The 19,733-nt window shown below is 56.5% G+C and overlaps 1 protein-coding gene across 4 annotated transcripts in view; it reads left to right on the top strand.

The window, feature by feature from the left end:
• Positions 1-2,129: 2,129 nt before the first annotated feature.
• Positions 2,130-19,733, top strand: part of SLC37A1 (solute carrier family 37 member 1) — a 45,857-nt gene continuing 28,253 nt past the window's right edge. Inside the window, exons 1-6 of one of the 4 annotated variants that reach the window (XM_045852628.1) lie at positions 2,156-2,279; positions 2,947-3,115; positions 6,837-7,063; positions 14,005-14,086; positions 16,308-16,440; positions 17,108-17,186. In XM_045852628.1, coding sequence (XP_045708584.1) covers positions 7,008-7,063; positions 14,005-14,086; positions 16,308-16,440; positions 17,108-17,186 — 350 coding nt within the window. In that variant the 5' untranslated portion in view covers positions 2,156-2,279; positions 2,947-3,115; positions 6,837-7,007. Of the gene's footprint in view, positions 2,280-2,946; positions 3,116-6,836; positions 7,064-14,004; positions 14,087-16,307; positions 16,441-17,107; positions 17,187-19,733 lie in introns of all 4 variants that reach the window. The other 3 variants (XM_045852632.1, XM_045852631.1, XM_045852629.1) reach the window with 3 other exon arrangements.

Raw genomic sequence — 19,733 nt, 5'->3', positions numbered from 1 at the left:
TGCGTCCTGAGCTGTGTGTGGCGGTGTCACACACACAACCTGGATGCTCCCCGGAGCAATTACAAGTTTGCATCCCAGAATGTGAACTGTTTCATGTGGAAGTTCACACAAGCTTCCTCTGTCCTCTAATGCATGTTTCAGTGTTTCTTATAATCACATAAGAGATTAATATTTGATAAACAATCAATGCCTTAATCTTTATAAAGTTAAAAAGCCAATATTTTCAGCGAGCGAAGGTGACCTGGACCGCACGGGGTGCCCTCTGGTTTCCCCAGCGTGCCCCACACGTGTCACCGCTATCTACACGAGAAGGTGGAACCACACCGGGACGCCCTGTGCTGTGCCGCGCTGCGGTCACTCGTGGGGCTCGCAAGCGTGAGTCCGTGCCCTCCGAGTCAGGACACATCCCGAGAGCCCCTCCAACCCCTGAGAGAGGTTTAGAAACTGCTAGTCCTGACTCACGTGATAAGTCAGGATACAGAGGTGTCTCCTGTACCCAGAAGCCCAGTGAAGGTTGCTGGAGAGGGCAGAAATGCTGGCCTGGGCCTGAGAGTCCGCACTCCCTGGGCAAGGCGTCGTTTTCCAGCTGCTCAAGAATTTGGTCTCGTTCCTGGGGGCGAGGGGGATCTGGAAGGGTGTCCATCCGGAAGGACAGGATCTGCCCTGCCTCAGGGGGGCAGTTGGAGGAGCTGGAAAAGTGGGTTGCCTGAGCGGGAGCTTGAAGCGCGGAGGTTGATGCCCAAATTCTGGGAGAGAGGAAGAGCTGTGTGCAGACAGCAGCGTGAGTCCGAGACTCAGCCGGGGGCGGGGGGGCGCTGGGAGCCAGACTCGGCTGGCTTGGAGGTGCCGGGAAGGGAACGGGGCATGAGGGGAAGGAGAAGGAGTTGACTGAGCCTGAGCGAGAGGAGGTCCGCAGAAAGAGACCTCGCAAAGAGGGGAGAGAAGCCCAGAGACCCTGGGCCAGCGCTCTTGCAGGATGGGGGTGGGGACGGGGGCGGCCAGGAGGCCTCCTGTGGCTGTGCCTTAGTAAGGCCCCGGAGCCACAGTGAGGCCAGCAGGTGTCCCTTCTGCGTGAACACTCCTCAGAAGTGAAAAGAAGGGGTGCATTTGACGTGACCCAACTCAGCGTACAGAAAACAGTGTTAGAGTGCTCTAGAAACGGGGTCGGCAGGGAGTGGGAGGGTTTTAGGTCTGGCAGGGAGGAGGAGGTCTTCCCCAGACCTGCCTGCGGGGCCTCTGGGCGGGGCAAGGCAGTGAGCCTGCCGGAAGTGCAGGGCACCATCCATACAGACCTTTCGGGGCATTTGCAGCCCGGCCTTGGATTGGTCGTGGCCTCAAGAATAGTTTTAACCAGGGGCAGCCTTCGGTCGGGAACTTCATTTGCAGTGTGATTCTGCCTCCCCTCGCTCGTCCGGGGCTGGGCCCCCGGGTTTGGACGCGGTGTGCGCCGAGTGCGCTCTGTAGGCACTCCACTGCCCGGCTGCAGTTGGCCCTTCTTGCGGCTGCCCAAGGTCAATTTTGGGCAGGAAGAGTGGGACTCGGAGAAGGATGGTTCCGGGATGTGAAGGCACCAGCAGGGGAGCGGGGAGCGGGGGAGGTCAGGTTCAAGTGACTGGGGCCAGGCTGGTGTTCTCCAGCACAGCCGGGTGAGCTGCCTGGGACAAAAGATGGTTCAAGGTAGCCTCTCGGCAGGGTCCATTGTCACTTAATGGAACGCTACCGTCATGATTCTGACCCCTGAGAAGGGGCAGTAGGAATCAAGGCCAGGAGGTCAGGCAGGCCCTCTTCAGCGCTGGTCCTTGCTGGGGAATGCCTTGCTCTGCTGCTGTTGGGTGAGACCTACCTGGAAGACATCAGGCCCTTGGGGAGCTCGTGGCTGGCCAGTGGAGAACATGCCAGTAACTGTCCCTGTGCTGGCTGGAGAGCAGGTGCAAAGACACAGGACTGCGGGAAGAATCTTGGGCGGGCGGGCGATGGCGGGTTGAGGGCTGGGGGTGGGGGGTGGTGGATGGTAACAACCAGCCCACGCGGGGGCGCCCCCAGGGCTGGTTGGGACCCTGGGCTGGCTCCGATGGGGGGGGTGGGAGGGGCGGTTCAGGGAGGAGATTATCGGGAAGGGGAGGGGCTCAGCCGGCACCCGCCGCCCGGCCTGGCGCCCCGCGGTCGCAGGAAAGTGAAAGGGCCGCGGGGCTTCCGCACGCGCCGCCCCAGGAAGTCGCGAGCAGGAAACGCCCATGGAGGCCCGGCAGGGCTGCGGTGAGCCGGCCTGGGCAGCGCAGGTGAGACGTAGGGACGGCGATCGGCGGGGACCCTTTCTCACCGCCGGCACCTGCAGGGCCGCGGGACTAGGGCGCCGCGGCCATGCCGCACCTGCCACCAAGGGGACGGCGGGGGATGCGCATGGGGACCGGATCCCTGAGCCGTGCTCCCCCTCAGCCTGTCTTTGTGCCTGTCTTTGGCTTGAGCTGAGCAATCTCGAGCTCCCCCGGCCATAGGGAGGGAAGCCTTTGGAATAAGGGGTCTAGAGGAGCGGCCGGGAGCCCCTTCCGGCGCCCGGTACTCGGCAACGCAGGCATTCCCGCAAGTGGAGGCGGGGGCGCCGGCGCTGGGCCGCCAGCCGCCAGCCGCCAGCTGGAGGCTGGGCAGGAATGATATGAGCTGTCCTGCCCGGTCTCCTCCCTGGCCGCGCAGGCCTTGGTGACAGCTGGTTGTCTAGGGATGGGGCCGGAGGAGACCCGCTCATTGTCCGCCGCGCTGTGGGGATGTGGGCGTGCCCGCCGGGTCCACCTGCTCTGGGGACCAGCCAACCGGGAGGAGCCGGCGTGGAAAGCCGCCCGGGAGGCTCAGGCGCGTCAGCACCCTGGGCCTTTGGGTTGTTTGTCTGCTGGGCAGCTGGTTGCGGAGCCCGTGAGCTTCCTTGCCAACAGGAGTGACTGCGACCTTCAGTATTTGTAGGACTTAAGGCGCCAGAAAGACCCCCAGCCATCGACCACCGCCATTGGGCACCTTTTTCCTCTTTCTCCCGTCAAGCTGGTGACTGGAGCTCCCCGGGAACCGTCATGATTTGCATTTGAACGAACGGAGGACACTGGAGAGCCTGTCACCCCACCCCCAGGTTTGAATTTCTAAAGGTGGAATCTTAAGCCTGTCTTTCCTTTAGTCTGCCAGAGGTCACTATCTGGAAAGCGTTGTCTGCCCTGGAACTTAAACTGCGTGAGGGGGTTTGAGTGGGTAGCGAGCTCGGAGTCCTGCCGCTCCAGCCGGCCGTCTCGCCCCCACTCGGGCGGGGGCCGAGCTGGCAGGTCGATGGGTGCAGGTCAACCTCGGTGTCCGTCGGTCCTAGGGGAGAGGAGTGGCTTTCATCCTTCAGCCGCCGGGTAACCCTTGTGCATCCTTCACGTTGAGTAGTGTGTTAAAGCGGGAACTGTGGAAAGTGTTTTGTTTTGTTTTGTTTCTTTTTTTTTTTTTCATTTTTTCCTGGAAAGGGAGTTGTTTCTCAGAGAATGTTTTGGGGGGATATGCCTTTCCCACCCACCTTTGCCTGAAAATAAGATCCACTTTAGAGAATTTTTTGTTTAAGTATATTACTTAAAATACTCATGAGGCTGCTTTGATTATTCTGGAAAGACCCTTTGATATTACTCTGGCTGTGACTTAATTTTTCTTTTAACTTTTACTGATTGGGGAGGCGGGGAGACAGAAAACATCAGTTTGTTATTCCACTTATTTTTGCATTCAGTGGTTGCTTCTTTTTTGTTTTTAATTATATTACTTTTTAAAAGATTTTATTTATTTATTTTTAGAGAGAGAAGGGAGGGAGAGAGAGAGAGAGAGAGAAACATCAATGTGTGATTGCTGGGGGTCATGGCCTGCAACCCAGGCGTGTACCCTGACTGGGAATCGAACCTGCGACACTTTGGTTCTCAGCCCGCGCTCAATCCACTGAGCTACGCCAGCCAGGGCCAGTGGTTGCTTCTTATATGTGCCCTGACCGAGGATCAAACCCGCAACCTTGGCGAATGGGGATGACGCTCTAACCAATCGAGCTCCTCAGCCGAGGTGGCCACTACTCAAGGCTGAGTCTCATTATTTTCACCTCCAAAGAGCACAGGGAACTAACTGGTCTAGGCATCACGGACCACCCAGGGGTGTGTCTGAGGGCAGGGCCCCGGAATGCATATTTTTCTCCAGTCATTCATAAGGGCTGACTAGGTTGGGCCTTTAGGCAGAAGAGTATAGAAGCGAGCGTTACACAGACTTCCATGAAGACACTCTGGTGGGATGTTTCCCAAGTTGCTATCTTTGACAGTAGAAGGAAACTGGATCTTCCTACATGTCTCCTGTTTGGGTGGTGAGGGCCAACGTCGGCTAGTAAGAGCCATTAAAAAAAAGTCTTCGTACACACTTGGGCTGCTGCCGACCAGAGGATTCAAGCCAAGTGATTGGATCCAGCTCCACCATCTATCTCTGAAGGGGCAGGGCCGGGGCGGGGCGGGGCGGGGTGGGGGCGGGGGAGGTGGGAGGGAGGAGGGGACGGAGGGAAGCTGGCCTGACCTGATTTGGCCCCACTGCGTCCAGCCACCAGCCTCATTGCTCTGCTCTGAAGTGAGCGCTGCCTCTCGCTCAGAGTGGCCGTGGCTCCCACAAGGGAGGAGACCTCAGATGGAGGGACGCCAGTGAACGGAGCGCTGTTCTGTGGGCACTTCCCAGGCTTCGGAGGAATGGGCCTCGTGACGCTGAGCTCTCACCATCCCACGTGCAAACCCACCGCCCGCCCATGTCCTAGATGCACTTACTGGGAGAGGTCATAGCACTAACTCTCACCCATTGCCTGGGGGGGCGGGGGGGGGGGCGGGTCATGCAGGGGCAGGACCAGCCTGACTATCTCAAAGGCAAAGGAGATTTTCTTCCCATTGCTTTTTCCGGTGCCTCCTGGATTGTTGTTGGTGCTGCAGGTTTTACCAGAATTGAGTTGAGGTTGATTGATTTGTTGATCAGTCGATGGCGGTGGAGATAAGCTGCGCCTCCAGAAGCTGCGTGCGGACTCAGGAAGACACCGGACTCTGGCCGTCCGCGTCTGGGCACTGTACAATCTAAACCAGACCCTTTGCTCCTCGGCCACATCCCAGAACCGTTTCCCGAAGTCTGTTTCCACCCCAACAGAAGCCCACTTGTTTTGAGCATTTTAGTAAAACAGATTTTAAGTCTGTTTTAGAGATTTGAAGAGTTGTGGGGGTTTATTCGACACATCTCTTGCGCGCTCGCTCTGCGCGGGGTTGTGCACCAGGTCAAGGATGGCCTCATCCTCTCCTGGGTGCACGTCTGCTGAGCACCTGCCGCACGCCAGGCTGGTGCTGCCAGGCTGGTGCGAGGGCTCTCTGTGGACTGTGTCACTTCCTCTTTACAACAACCCTAAGACGTAAGTGCCGCCATCCCTGCTTTTTAGCAGGAGAGAGAGCCAAAGTCAGCTGCAGGGGCTGGTGACGCTGCAGGTGGATTAATAGCTGAGGCTGTGTAACCGTCAAGGCCCTGGTGGGGCTGAGGGGCCCCCTCCACTGCCTCCGGCCCGAGGGGAGGCACTAGGGTGGGAGGTTCTGGGGTGAGAGCTTGGCAAGGATCTTGAAGTTTCTGGTTTTGGTATAAAGGAAAATCATTGAAGAGAGAGCATTTTTTGAAAGCTCTCTCTGGAGGGAGGGCCAGAATGAGCGTGGGGAGTGGTTCTGTTTGGGAAGACAGGCATTTGCCCATCAATGTCAGCCCTCCAAATCCAAACAGTCGGTTATTACTTGTCTGTTCCCCTAAGGAAGTTGTTGGGAGACATTAAATAAGTATCAGCTTCCTTGAGATTACGATACTGACGTGCTGCTGCGCCAAGAAGGCCGCTTAGATCAGCTTCTTTAAATCAAGATTAATGTTTACTCAAAAGTAACTTTCATTTAAAAAAATTACGTGACCTGTGCGTTTTCAGTGAGTGTGAGTCAGAACAATCCGTGCTCTGTGTATACCGGAAATCGTGTTATTTAACGCATTGGTCAAGAGATTCCTTGCTGCCAAGTGCAGAAGAAAAACTGGAAAACGAGACAAGTCACGAGGTTGGCTTTGGGACAGGAGGTGTGCCGGGGCCCCCTTTCGGTGCTCGGGTCCCCCCGCCCACTCCTTGTCTTGCTCTGCCTTCAGCTCTGCCTCCGGAATGGGGTCATTGCCCGTGGCCTCTGAGGGGCCGCAGGGGATGAGCAGTGGGGAGAAGACACGAGGTGAACTCCATTCCCACAGCGTTAGATGCGTTTCGATCTGGCTGCAAGGCCACAGTTGAGTGGTGGGTTTGACGGCCTGCCATCTCGCCCAGGCCCACGTTCCTTTCTGTGACCGCGGCTCAGCCGTGGGCGGCTCCAGAGTGGGCGGGACGGAGCACGTCCAGTTCCCGGGCGTGCTCTGCTAATGGGGCATGTGGTGTGACCGCCGGGCACAGACTGGTCTCTCATGAATGTTAATGATCTCTCATAATGTTAACCACCCGCAGGGTGTTGTGGTTAAGGGTGAGTGGGTTGGTCTCCAGGTGCCTTCCAGGTGGAGATGAACTCAGTGGCTCCTTTCCTGTCATCGGAAGGTCACATGAAATTCCTTTCAGTGATCTCTGAACAAGCACCCCCCACCCCCCGCCCCAGCACAGACGCTGCCTGCCACCTAGTGGCCCTGGTGGTGAGCGTGCCCATCATCCTGGAAGGTCAGCTTTGGGCTGGGCTGGGTAACAACTGAACAGGGAATGGATTCCGCCAGGGATTCCAAGGTACCGTTGCCAGAATACCTGACTTTTCAACTCCTCTTTCCCCTTGTAGAGAGCTAAGCCTCCGCAGGAAGGAGGAGGGGACGTGACACCCAGCGGGACACCTCTACTCGCGTTCCAGCCTGTGTGAGCGCAGGGGCGAGCGGGAAACTCGGAGCCAGGATTGCCACCCTCTTTATGAAGCGTCCGATCGCGTGACCAGAGCTCCGTGGCCCGTGCGTAAATGGCTCGACTCCCTGCCGGCATTCGCTTCATCGTCTCATTCTCCCGGGATCAGTGGTGAGTCCTGGGCCGGGAGCCGGTGAGGGCCACTGTGCCGCTGGCTGTCCCCCGCCCCCGGGTTCATGATAAGACGCACGCGGATGCTGGCCTCCCCGTAACCGCGGAGTCACTTCCCAGCGGCGGAAGCTGTGAGGAGCATGGCCGAGTTGTTCTCCGTCTGTGGCTCTGGAGGTGACAGGTAGCATTTAGACCCCTTCGAGGTCTCCAGTGGTTTCTGTAAGAATCATGGCCCCCATGGAAAAATGACCGCCGGCCACCGGCAGGACTCTAACGTGCCCGAGAGTGAAATCAGTACGTGAACTCGGATTGAGCTCAGTGCGTGGCCTGGCTGGGACAGAACTTCAGGGAGAAGGGAACGTCTAAGCAAGTTAAATGCCGACCAGAGCACAGCTCTCTGCTCCGAGAGCACCTCTGCGTGCGTGCGTGCGTGCGTGCTCTGTGGGAGCCCTTCCCTGGGGCAGGTGGCGGGTGGTCGTGAGCCCCGTGCTCCTGGAGAAAGCCACGGGCAAGGGCGGAGTCGGTCTGCAGCCGGGCTCTCTGGCCCCTGGCGCGCACCCTCAGTGGTGCCTTCCCCGCTGATCTCGGTCGGGAAGGAAAAAGTTCCCCTCTGCTCTCTTAGGCTCAGTCACTGGGGGCATGCAAATTACACTGACAAAAAGATTCACAGGAGAGGAGAATCGAATCCCACGTATGCAGGAGTTGACAGAAAAACGTGACTCACAGCGGCTGTTAGAGTTTGGAGTTTGTATGCCAAATTCTTTTTTTTTTTAGATTTTATTTTTTTTTATTTTTAGAGAGAGGGGAAGGGAGGGAGAAAGAGAGGGAATGAAACATCAATGTGTGGTTACCTCTCACACCCCACTACTAGGGACCTGGCCTGCAACCCAGGCATGTGCCCTGACTGGGAATTGAACCAGTGATGCTTTGGTTCACAGGCCCACGCTCAATCCACTGAGCTACACCAGGCAGGGCTGTACGCCAAATTCTTGATGGGGGAAGAAGAGGAGGAGGAAGGCACTGGTGGGAAAACAGCATTGGGAAGGTAAAGGGGCCTGAGGACAGCACACGGGCGCTGTGTCTCTGTCGTGACCGGGCGCTGTGTTTCTGCCGTGACCGTATCTGTTTGGGCGCGGTGTGGACCCCTCTCGTCTTCAGGAGCGCGTCAGTCTCCTCGGGTGCTCCCAGGGAGGGACTCAGGACAGATGACTTCTTAAGGGAGGCTCTGCTTTCAGGCAGAGAAGAGACTTTAGGAGCTCAAATGCTTTCTGCTCAAAATAATTTTCACACCACAGCGGTGTACCCTGGAACCCCTTCCTGTCCGTCACGACCACCCACTTGTGGCCTCCACGCCCTGGGCGTCTTCTCCGGCCCCTCTAGGTGGCGGAGCACCCGCTGGGTCTCAGGTGCGACTTCGGCCACCTCGTTCCTTCCAGGGCTGCTCCCTTGTTGACTCATTTCGAGTCTGCTGCAATTCTAGCCACAGGTGTTTAAACACTCACCTTTTATTTCCAAAGCGTTCATCTAGCTCCTTTGTTTTACAGCTTTATTTTGATACAGTTTTCAAACTCACAGAATTATGAGAATGTTACAGAGAACTGCTGTAAAGTTCCCGTGTGTCACAGACTCTTATTTTTGTGAGGTTGAGAGCTACAGAGATACAGCAGTGCATCCCGAACTGGAGCGAGCGTGCGACTCCCCCCCAAACCACTTGTTCGAGTGCAGTTCTGACTCGGGAGGTCTCGGGCGCCCGGGAGCCCGCGTTTCCCAGGTGCCGGTGCCGCCAGCCTGCCGACCACACTCGGCGTAGGAAAGACGCGGAGTTTGTTTCAATTCCGTTCCCTCTCTGCCTCCACTTGCCTTGTGACCTTTAAAACTTATTTTTAGCTGAGATTCAGCAATCCTAAAGAGACTGGCTTTAACGTGCCTCCAAAGGACATTTTTTGTGTTTCTGCGCAGCACAACTGCCCGTCTCCGGCAGCATCTCGGGTTCCCGCTGGGAACTGACTCCCCGCTCTGAGTGCAGCTGGGATAGGCCGGCGAGTCTCGGGCTCCCGTCTCACGGCGGCAGCTGGTGGAGGCCCTCGAGGCTCCGCTCCCAGGAGCCTCCGGGAACAACGCAGGTCCAGCGGGAGGCAGGGTGGGAGGCAGGAGGGGCTGCAGGGCTCTCTCGCGGGGCTTTGAGTCTTGAGTGGGGAGAACCGAGGGCAGAGGGACTGTCAGCGTGCATCTCGTCCCGCTGTGGGGCCTGGGCCCGGCCGGCAGACAAGTCCTTAACATGGCACCTCGTTTTCTTCTCCGTGTGCGTGTCTGCATGCACGCGTTTTTAAATGGACGTCTGAGGGTGAGTTAGAGACGTCATGTCCTTTTAGTCTAAATACTTCAGTGCACATTTCCTGTAAACGAGAATTCTCACCTAACTACACACAAGGACCGGAGTCAGGAAATTGAACACTGATACAGTGCTACCACCTAACCTGCAGTCCTATTCAGAGTTCTATCGGGTGTCCCCTCACGTCTTCTATGGCTTTCTTCCCGGCCCAGGGTCCCGTCCAGGTCACACTGCCCCTTGGGCTTACCCTCCTCCCACCTGAAACTGTTCCTTGGCCTTTCTTCGTCTTTTACGACCTTGACATTTTTGACGGTACAAGCCATTGTTTTATAGACTGTCCTTGGTTTTGGGCGTGTCTAGTATTTCCTCATGCTTAGGGTCAGAGTGTGCATTTTTGACAGGAATACCGCGGAAGGGAGACAGCTTCTCGCTGATGGCGAAGGAATTGAAACTATGGGGAGGGGAGGGACTGAATGAACCATGCTGTGTTGGGCTGGAATTAAAGATGCCCAGAAGAACTGGTGGGAGCGCGGGGGAGAAGTGGGTATACAAGGCTGTGTGTATGTGTGTGGCATGTGTATGTGCGTGTGTGTGTGTGTGTGTGTGTAAAATGCTACATCCCTGCCCACCGAGAGACCCTGGGGAGCGCAGCGCCCGCAGCAGTGAGCACCCCTGCTGCCGGATCTCGGTCTCCGTGTGCCGCCCCCACAGAAGGAGCCGGCGTCTTCGGGGACGAGGTCTGCCCTGGGGCAGGGGGGCTGAGAGGATCCGGGAATATCTTGTGCCAGAAAATAAGGGGGTGCTTAAAAACAAAGGGGCTGTCACTGCCACATCTGGGGTGATTTGAGGTCTAAAATAAACAGCACTAGTGACGGACTTTAGCCCACTGAGTACGTTCCGAGTCCGTGAGGCCACGCAGCGATGATTCAATAAATGCGTAAGCAGGAGAAAGTGAAGCTCTTCCGCACAGCAAATGTCAGCTCCTTGGGAGAGCAGCAGTGCCCCTCAACCTCGATGGCCTGCCTGTCACTGTCGGCAGTGCGCAGTTTCGGTGAGGGTCACCGAGAGAGGGACACACTCTCTGAGGTGGGAAAGTAGGAGGAACCGGTTCTTCACGTCATCTCCAAGTGTGTTCCCACAGCTTCCTTACTCGTTGTTCACAGCGAACAGTCGTAGCTTCCATCTGGCCAGCAGCCCCTCCACCACGTGGCCAGCGCTGCCGTCACTAGCGCCCCGTGCCTCCCCTCAGGGGCTCTGAGCAGGACTCCACCCCGGCCGTGGGCGCTTTCCTGGTTTCTGAAGGAAGGGTGTCTCTGGGCTCATTCCTGCGCCGAGTCACACTGCTCAGTAACTCTCGTCCAAAGCACTTGTGCATTCCTTGTTTGCATGTGACTGTGATAAGTAATCTTCCAAGAAGGACACATATTCCACATATTCTGCGTGGAGTCTTTTAATTTGCCTCTGGGAACATGTCTAAGGAAGCTTTGAAGGTGCGCAGCGACCGTCATTGCCGAAACAGGCTGTCTTTGCTAGAAACTGGAGGTTGACCCGAGCGCTCTTGCTGTAACACTGGTAGATGCAAAGAATGCTCGAGTCGGGCGTGACTTCAGAAAGTGAGTGAAGCACTGGCGAAGGAAAGCATTAGGTCATTCGGTTTTTATTGTGTTTTCTTCCCATTCACAAGCCTAAATGCAACACCAAACACAAAGAGTACCAGATTGTATTCGTTTCAAGGGCTGCTGTAACAAAGTGCCCCACTCTGGTGGCTTAAAACAGCACATTTGCCCTCACTGTTCTGGAGGCCAGGAGGCTGAGGCCCAGGTGTCAGCAGGGCTGCGCCCGCCCCCGAAGGCTCCGGGGAAGAACGCTTCCTGCCTTGTCCAGCCTCGGGCGGTAGCTGGCGGTCCCCGGGGCTCGGGGCTCGGTGTGTGGCTGTGCCTCTGTTGTCTCACGGCCTCCCTCCCCACCTGCCTGTGTCTCCACGTGGCTTTTATAAGGACATCAGGCACTGGATTCAGATCTCATTGGATTCGAGGTCACACATGAGTTACATGTGACCTCAACTTGACTAATGACATCTGCAACCCTATGCCACATTCTGACAACTTCAGGGGGATGGATGGTATCCAACCCAGTACACAATAAAAGGACACAAACATCCTCTGAAATCCTTGCATCGTGCACGACAAAGGCAGAAAGAAGATGGAGAAAGAATTACTAAACGGGCAGAGGACTTAGGAGAGTTACTCAGGACTCTAGTCCCTTAACCCAGGACAACCCCGCAGAAGTAAAAAGGTTCTCTTTGTGAACCTGGCAACCTGCAGGCTGCCTGCTCAAGGCATTTCACTTCCACTGAGAACCGAGCTGCAAATTCAGTTCGGCCACAAGCGTGTGCTGCTCCCCTCTGCGGCCAGCGTGCGCATGGAGCGTCCCTGGGCACGCACTGCACTCGGCATCCCCCCCGCCCTGCGGCACAGCCCAGGAACCCCGTGGTCCCCCGGCCCAGTGCTGGTGAGCGGTCCTGCAGAACCAGTGGTCAGCGAAGGGGCGGAGGCCCGGGAAAGGAAGCCCGGGAACGGAAGCCCGGGAACGGCGACCAGGTTCCCATGACCGAGACAGCTTGACTTGACTACCTAAGGATGCTGGTATATGAGGGCCCAGGGCTTTTCAGACGTTGTCTGGACACATGGAGGAGCTCTTTATTTGCGGGTTATTAATTCTACTTTATAAATATGGTAATGTACTTGATAAACAGAGTATTTATAACTAGAACCCTCTGTTTCTGTCTTGGTAGAGAGCAGGAACCCAAGGTTCATTTAAGTAAAGCTACTTTCTCAAAATCCTTCTTAGCTGTGTGAGAGGACGTTCGGATTCTCCCGGAGGGTCACATAGCGGTGACTGGTGGTGTCTCGCATCCTTGGGGGGCTCCAGGTTCTCCCTCCATACTCTGAGGTGGGAAGGGAACCCAGTCTGAGAACTTGTCCAAATACTCCTCGTGGAGATTGGGAAAGGGACCCCTATGCCCAAATGGGGGCAGCTCAGGGCTCCCCACAGACTGCTGTCACCCTGGTAATTTACATTCGGTGAGAAAACAGTTGGCCAGCGAATCCACCTGGGGGTTGGGAATCTGGGTATTGAGGCTTACAGAGCTCCAGTAGTCTAGACCCTTCCTGTGCTGGCAACTTAAGGCACCTAGGAGCAGTGGGTGGAGTGACAGAGAGCTTTCAGCAGATAATTGAGCGACTTCCGTTCTCCACCCCAGCAGATGGTTTTCAGAAGCATGGGGACAAAGGCCTGGACTTTGTAACGGATGCACTGCACCTGCCTAGTTTCTGCTCCTTGGGATAAAATACACACTTTTTTTATGGACTGACTTTCTCCTACCTGGTCACTGGCACGGGCTCGGAGAGCAAAGAGTCCCGGGAAAGCCATCGGAGCGTGCTTCCATGATGAAGAGGAGCACGCGGGGCTGTTTCTTCACTCGTGTATCCAGTGTTTATTGGTGCCTGGAAGCGGGTTTGGTGTTTTCCTTTCCCTAAGGCACAGGTTTCTGGTGGTCCCATCAATCCTTTTCCTCCCGCCTGAAATAGGGCCTGTATTTTTTTTAATCTAGAAACAGTTATTTGTCCCCCACTGGCCAAAGAGGCGGGCCCCCCAGGGTTCTTTGTGTTATTCAGTGAGTGCTGCCCTTAAGGAGTACATTACGACGATGACATGAGACAGGAGGAGGGGTTTCATTGTCCCCCAGGGCCCCCGCCCATCTCTGCTTGTGGGTAACTATCAATGCCAGCCATCGCCCAACTTGAAAGTCATTGGCCTTTCCCGGCCAGGCCAGATACGGGCCTGGTGGCGCAGGGTGAGAGGTGGGGTCTCAGGACTCAGAAGGACCTGCCCCCTGGTGGAAGCCCCTTGTCTTCACCTCCTGCCAAACTCTTTTTCCTCCTGACTTTTTTCTTTTCTTTTGGCCTTAGGAAATATTTTTCCATAGCGTGGTTCAAATTTTTAGACTGGAATAAACTTTCATCTTCTTACTAGAGAATCTTCTTTCCTTTAGAGTCCCATATATTTCAGCACCTCCCCCTTACTGCTTTTCTCATGAGAGCCGCTGGGCTTTAAGCCAGAATTTTTATATCGGCGGCCTTATTCATAGCTTGTGAGCATCGCTGGGTTTTTCTCATTGAGGTCAGTGAGATATTTACGTTCTTGCCCCGCTCATGTGCTTCCGGAAAGTTGGACAGAAACTAAAAAGGGATAAAATATGATCTTAAATGCCCAGGATAGCAGGCTTACAAGAAGCTTGCGGCTAATTTTGCTTCAAACTAAACAATCCTTTCTTTTTGTCTGCCCTGTAAGCACGTGTTTATCTTCTGAGTCCCAGATTTCTCTTTGATTATAGTTCTTTTAGTGAATGTTTAAATAGTTTCAACTTGGACGGAAGTCCCACCTTTTAAATATAATATTATGGTGATATTATAAGTAGGATGGATAGTTGATAGAGGACTGAATGAGTAATGCACAGTGTAAGAAAAATTTAAAGTTGCAGTGACCGTGTGCTCTTCACGCAGCTCCCATCACTGGCCATCATCTTCTTCCCTGTTTTGTGTCCCAGGTACAGAGCCTTCATTTTCATCTTGACGTTCTTGCTGTATGCCAGTTTCCACCTATCTCGAAAGCCTATCAGCATAGTTAAGGTAAGAAATCATAAAACACTTCGCTTCCTATCCCGCCTGTAATCTCGATAACGAACGTGTGTTACTTTAAGAGGCAGCTGATGGGGGCGGGGTGGGGTGGGGGTGGGGCGGCTGCAGGGGGAGGAGATAAGTGGAGAAAAGGAATTAGGTAGAAGCAAGGTATTTTGTTGGTTTGCTTTTTTTTTCTTTTTTTCTGAAATTAAAATCTTTAAAACGTTTTTTCGTTTATGCTTTCAGAGGTAGTATGCTTTCAATTATATTACTTGACAGTTTCAGACTTCTAAAGCTTAATGAAATGTATATTCCTGTCTTGTGTGAATTTTCTCTCCGAAGCATCCAGTCTTAAATTGTTCCCGAACGGCCCCCACGACCCTCACGGGTGGATCCGAGTCGGGCCGTGGCGGAGGTTCCTCGTCACCCCCGGAACTCTGAGTCTCTGTTCGAGTGGCGGGTGGACGGGGCTGTGAGCCAGGCTCTTCCTAACTCAACGAGACGGAGGGAAGATTCCAGCAGACAGTCCTCCGTAGTAGCCAGTTATGACTTGGGGGGAAGCAATGAGATTTTCTGACCCTCCTTGGAATGACATCACTTTGCCTAGGTTGTCAAAGGGCTCGAATGGCTTTGGACTCTTGATGGTGGAAGATATGAGGAAGTTGTCTATTGCCAAAGGTAGCTCCTGTACGGCTCTGCCTGCCCCCCTGCCCACTTCTAGTCGTCGGCAGGACACAGACCCAGGACTGGGTTATGCTTGGTTATCCTGGCTGCGTAGCTGGCAGCAGAGAGTTCCCGTGACTCAGTGGAAGTCGGGACCCAGCCCAGGGGCACCAGGCTCCCAGCTCGGAGCCTGAGTCCCTGCCAGGAAGGAGGCACGGCTGCCTTTTGTCACAGGACAAAACTAAACAGAAATGCTGTTCTCTTACTCACGAAACAGAAATGGAGCATGTGTAACCTTTTCTGTTTCCCATGGATGGCTCCTCCCTGGGAGTATTACGTGACAGCAGAGAATGTTAAAGTTCTGTTTGAAGCCACCGTCCGCCACCTTCCTTGTCCCATGCTCCCATGGAGGGCGCGTGTCAGAACCCCCTCCAGCCCTGGTCCCGGTTCCCTCTCCCACCCGGCCTGCAGCTTTCTTACTGAAAGCTGACCAGAGCAGCGTCCGTGAGGGCTCGGGTCTGGCCAGCTAGGCCTCCACAAGAAGCAGCAGCAGCTGGGCAAAAACACCTGACTCCCGAAGGCGAAGAGGAGGAGGAAGTATAAAATCGAGGGAACTGGGGAAATGCTGAAAATGCCAGCCTTAAGCAGGGAAGGACTGCGGGCCCCCACCGTGTCTCTGACCGGAGCTCACGGTCGTGTCCGCAGCCCCGCACGGTCACCCTGGTGGAGTGTGAATAAGCTGAGCACAGGCCGGGGCAAGAGGCAGGGCTCACTCACCAGGGGGAGCCCCCAGCCCCCACGAGGATGAGCTCTGCTGAGGAAAGCTGTTTGGCAAATAGCTACTTTGAATTTGTAAAGCAGGACCCTTGGCTAGATTTTTAGGGCAGTGCCCTGGTAATGATGACACAGCCACGTGACCACCAGGCAGCCACGTGCCATGTCCCATGCCGGGACAGATACTGACACTTACCCAGGAAGTTGTCACCTGGCTGAGGTCCGGCCCCGTGCCAGCTCCTTGTGCCCTGTCCGCCATCATACCCACTGCAGGCAACCCTGACTGTCACCAAGGTCCCCACGGAGTCATTCCCCTGTTCTTGAGCGTCACGGGTGGAAATGGAGTCCACCATTGGAGGTTTTCTGTGTCGGGCTCACTGTCCACGAGAGGCGTCCCGGTCATTGCAGGGACCGGGCGCTGGTTCCCTTGTACCGGGCAGCGTTCAGCTGTAGAAACCGAGCGGGATGAACCTGCTGGCCCGCTGCGGACGGGCGGTCCGGGGATGACGGGCAGCCGGCTTTCAGCGGCACAGCTGCCCTGAGCAGTGGTCTCCGGTGGCCTGGGACGTGCGTGGGTTTGCTGTGTGTGCTCAGGGGCGGGGCTGCTGGAGCCCAAATAACCTTGCCTACCCGCTCTCTGTGGGCCCTGCAGGCAGCCTGCCCTGGCGGGCGGTGACCCCTTCCCCAGGGCTGGAAAGAGGGGCGCTGTTGGTACTCTGCACCCCTGCTGAACTCACCTGCTGCGCTCCCCCTCTCTGTCCTCTGTCCTCTGTCCCCCCTGTGGGTGTCCTAGGGTGAGCTCCACAAGTACTGTGCTCCCGGGAAGAAGGACGGGGTCAGGGTCAGCGACCAGAGCCAAACGGCCGGCGGCGTCCCCACTCACCAGCTCCCCGACAACGAGACCGACTGCGGCTGGGCCCCGTTCGGTGAGTCCCCGTGTCCGCGCACCTCTGACGTGGGCGCCCCTGCAGGGCTCTGCACAGACGGGCGGGCCAAGAGGCCGCTGGCACGGCCTGACTCGCCCGGCCTTGCCAGTTCGGCGGCGGTGCCGGTGTTCCTGAGTGGGACCGTGTCTCAGGGAGCAGCTGTGTCCCACCCCGGGTCCCACTCCTCCGCCACCGCTGTGTCCTGGGGCCTGTGTGCAGGTGACCCGCCACCTGAACAAGACCCTCTCAGTGCGGAGGTCTGCTGAGGACAGCGTGCAGGTGGTGTGTGTCAAAGCCGAAAGTCAGGGTGCGCGGAGCGCGAACCGTGGGTGGGAAGGAGAGACCACAGGGCCCGTGCGGGGCTGGCCTCGGCGGGGCGCGAAGGAAATGAACAAGCCGGTGCCCACCGTGAGCCGCGCGGGTCCGTTCCCACCAGTAACGTGCGCTTGGCGCTTGTTCGGAATGTGGCGGCTGCAGTTTCCTTTGCCGAGAAGCCAGCGGCAGGCGTGCCTCCGCATCCTCCGTGTCCCTGCTCTGAGCCCAGCGCCCGCACCCAGAGGGCAGACGCTTTGCATCCCCCTGCCCCCGCCCCGCTCCAGCAGGCACTCTGATGGTCAGTGGGAGCGAAGCGCCGCTCACCTCTGCCTGTCCACTCTCACCCGCGCAGATCAGGACAACTACCAGCAGCTGCTCGGGGCCCTGGACTACTCCTTCCTGTGCGCCTACGCCATCGGCATGTACCTGAGGTAGGTCTGCCCGAGTTTGCGAGGCCCTGGCCGGTATTCCACTCAGTGCAGAACCGTCTCTGGTGCGCCGAGGTGCGCAGGACGCCTGACGCCAGCCCCACCCGCAGGCCACTTACCGTCCAGGCTCTCCTCGGGGACAAGGAAAAGGCGAGAGCCAGCGTGCACTGCTGTGTCTGTGAGGACACGACCCCGGGGCAGTGCACGTGGAAGACCCGGGCCCCGTGCTGCTCAGGGCGGGCTGCCCACGCGTGGCCCTCCTGGCCCTCGGGCGCAGGACGCACTGGAGCCCTGCCGGGGGGTGGCCACCTGGCACAGGGCCCTGGCGGCCCCTGGTGGTGCTCAGCAGAGCGCATCCTCGGCTGCGGTCTCAGGACCGCCATCTGTTCGCAGTCCCGAGCCACCGATTCCACAGTGTACGAGTGTGTGCCGGGCGCGTCCACCTGGACGGCCCGCACAGAGCCCCTCACCTGAGCGCCAGGCCGGGCGGCGTGGCGGCTGGGGCGTGCGCAGAGACACGCTGCTGTGACCCGACCCCGCCCGCTCCTGTGGCCGAGGGCGGCGCTCTGCGGCTGTGCAAAATGGGGGACGGTAGTTCTTACCTGGAGGGACTGTGGCGGGGATTTGACACACACAGGATGCTTGGCACAGTGCCGGCACGTGGTGCGTGCCCAGTGTCTGTCACACGTGATTGTCATCCTGGGTTCTTGATCCCATTCTTGAACTGACCTTGACCTGAAGGTGTACGTGTCGAGTGGGTAACGGGACCTGGGTTGGCGGGTTAAACACTGGTATTATGTCAGTCCAGCCAGGTCGGGGAAGAAATAGTATAATAGGGACGGAGCCCTTTGACCCGAGAAAGAGGCTTTGGTTCAGAGACTGAGATCTTTACGGATTCGAGGGTCTCGGGGATCCCGTCCGTGTGGAGCCTGCTCACTGAGGCCCCCCAGAGCGCGGTGGGTCAGGACCTGGGCCCCACCCCGGCCCCGTGCACTGCCGGTGGCTGGGCCCGGCCAGGCAGCTTCCTCTGGTGGAGTGGATGGTTTGCTTTATTGCATTTGCATATCTGCAGAGTGCTGCAGAGGGGGGCGGTGACACAGACGGAAGCCCGAAGCGTGTGGTGCACAGCAGAACGTGAGCCCGATTGACGGGAAGTGCCGTGCAAGCCTCAGGCTTCTTGGGCCTGGGAGGCAGCCAGGCTGCAGCCGAGTGCCACGCGGAGGGACAATGCTGTGCTCTGCACACGGGTCTGCCTGGACACCCGTAACCCCGAGTATAAAAAGACCCAGAGGCCCAGTGCGTTTTTCTCAGTTACTAGAAAGCAGTAGTTAAATATTCTCCTCAGCTGGGCGTAGCCTGGCCCCTCAGGAAACATAGGGCGATATCTGGGGACATTTGTGGTGTCACAGCTGGAGAAGGGGTGCTGCTCTCACCGAGTGGGCAGGGACCCGGGGTGCCACTAACACCGCAGCACACAGGACAGCCCCCCACCGCAAAGAGCTTCCTGGCCCAAGACATCAAGAGCGCTGAGGTTAAGGGACCTGGTTGAAATGAAGTGGTTTTACTGCTGCTCATTTATTGGCAAAGGCCATTTTTCATGCGGCTTGCCAGGGAGGGTCAGTGTGAGGTTCTGGCGAATGCAAGGTCCCCCGCTGACTCGTGACCGCAGCATGGGCGAGCACCGCTGCCGCTCACGGCCTTCAGTGACACCAGGGCACACGGGCAGAGCTGGGCGCGATGGGCGCCGTCTGCAGCCCAGGGCATTCCTGGCTGGTGTCCGCAGGTGTGGGGTGGCCGTTAGTGCCTGAGTGGATCTGATGTAATGTGGGACGGGGTCCCTTCCATCAGGCCTTTTCTTTCAAAGCTTTTTAAAAATTTTATTAACTTATTTTTAGAGAGAGGGGGTGGGAGGGAGAAACATCAATGCATGGGTACCTCTCATGCGCCCCCTACTGGGGGCCTGGCCTGCAACCCCTGGCATGTGCCCTGACTGGGAATCAAACCGGCGACCCTTTGGTTCACAGGCTGGCACCCAATCCACTGAGCCACACCAGCTGGGACTAAAACTTTATTAAGTAGAGCTCAAATTTGGGCCCAGTTAATGTGGGTTAGTAACTTAATGACAGCTGAGAGACTAAGAGACTGGCTCATGGTTATAGGTGTTACCTTTTTATGACATTTGTCTACAGGTTGACAGTTGAAACTGTAACTGGATATTGTTTATATAAAAGCAGGATTAACTAGCAGGACAAGTTTTGGATTTTTTTTTTAATTGGCAGCCATCAAAGTGTAAGCCATGGTATACCAGGTTCATTATTTGACAGTTAGTGACTTTTGCTGGAAATAAAAAGTCTTAAAAAATATTGCCAACGGACAGTTTCTGGTTAATAAATGCTCCACGGGGAAATAGTTACGATGAAATCTTCTTGGAGATTGTGGTGTTTGGAGTTCTGAAAGCTCAGAGAACAGCATAAAAACACCCGGAAAGAAATCGCGGGTCGTTTACACTGTGGGTGTGTTTGTTTGCTCATGCTCGTCTGTCCTTTTTCT

The sequence above is a fragment of the Phyllostomus hastatus genome, unplaced genomic scaffold (assembly GCF_019186645.2).
Source record: "Phyllostomus hastatus isolate PE091 unplaced genomic scaffold, TTU_PhHast_1.1 phas_contig_948, whole genome shotgun sequence".
NCBI classification, from domain to species: Eukaryota; Metazoa; Chordata; class Mammalia; order Chiroptera; family Phyllostomidae; genus Phyllostomus; species Phyllostomus hastatus.
This window is presented reverse-complemented; position numbering and strand designations above follow the sequence as displayed.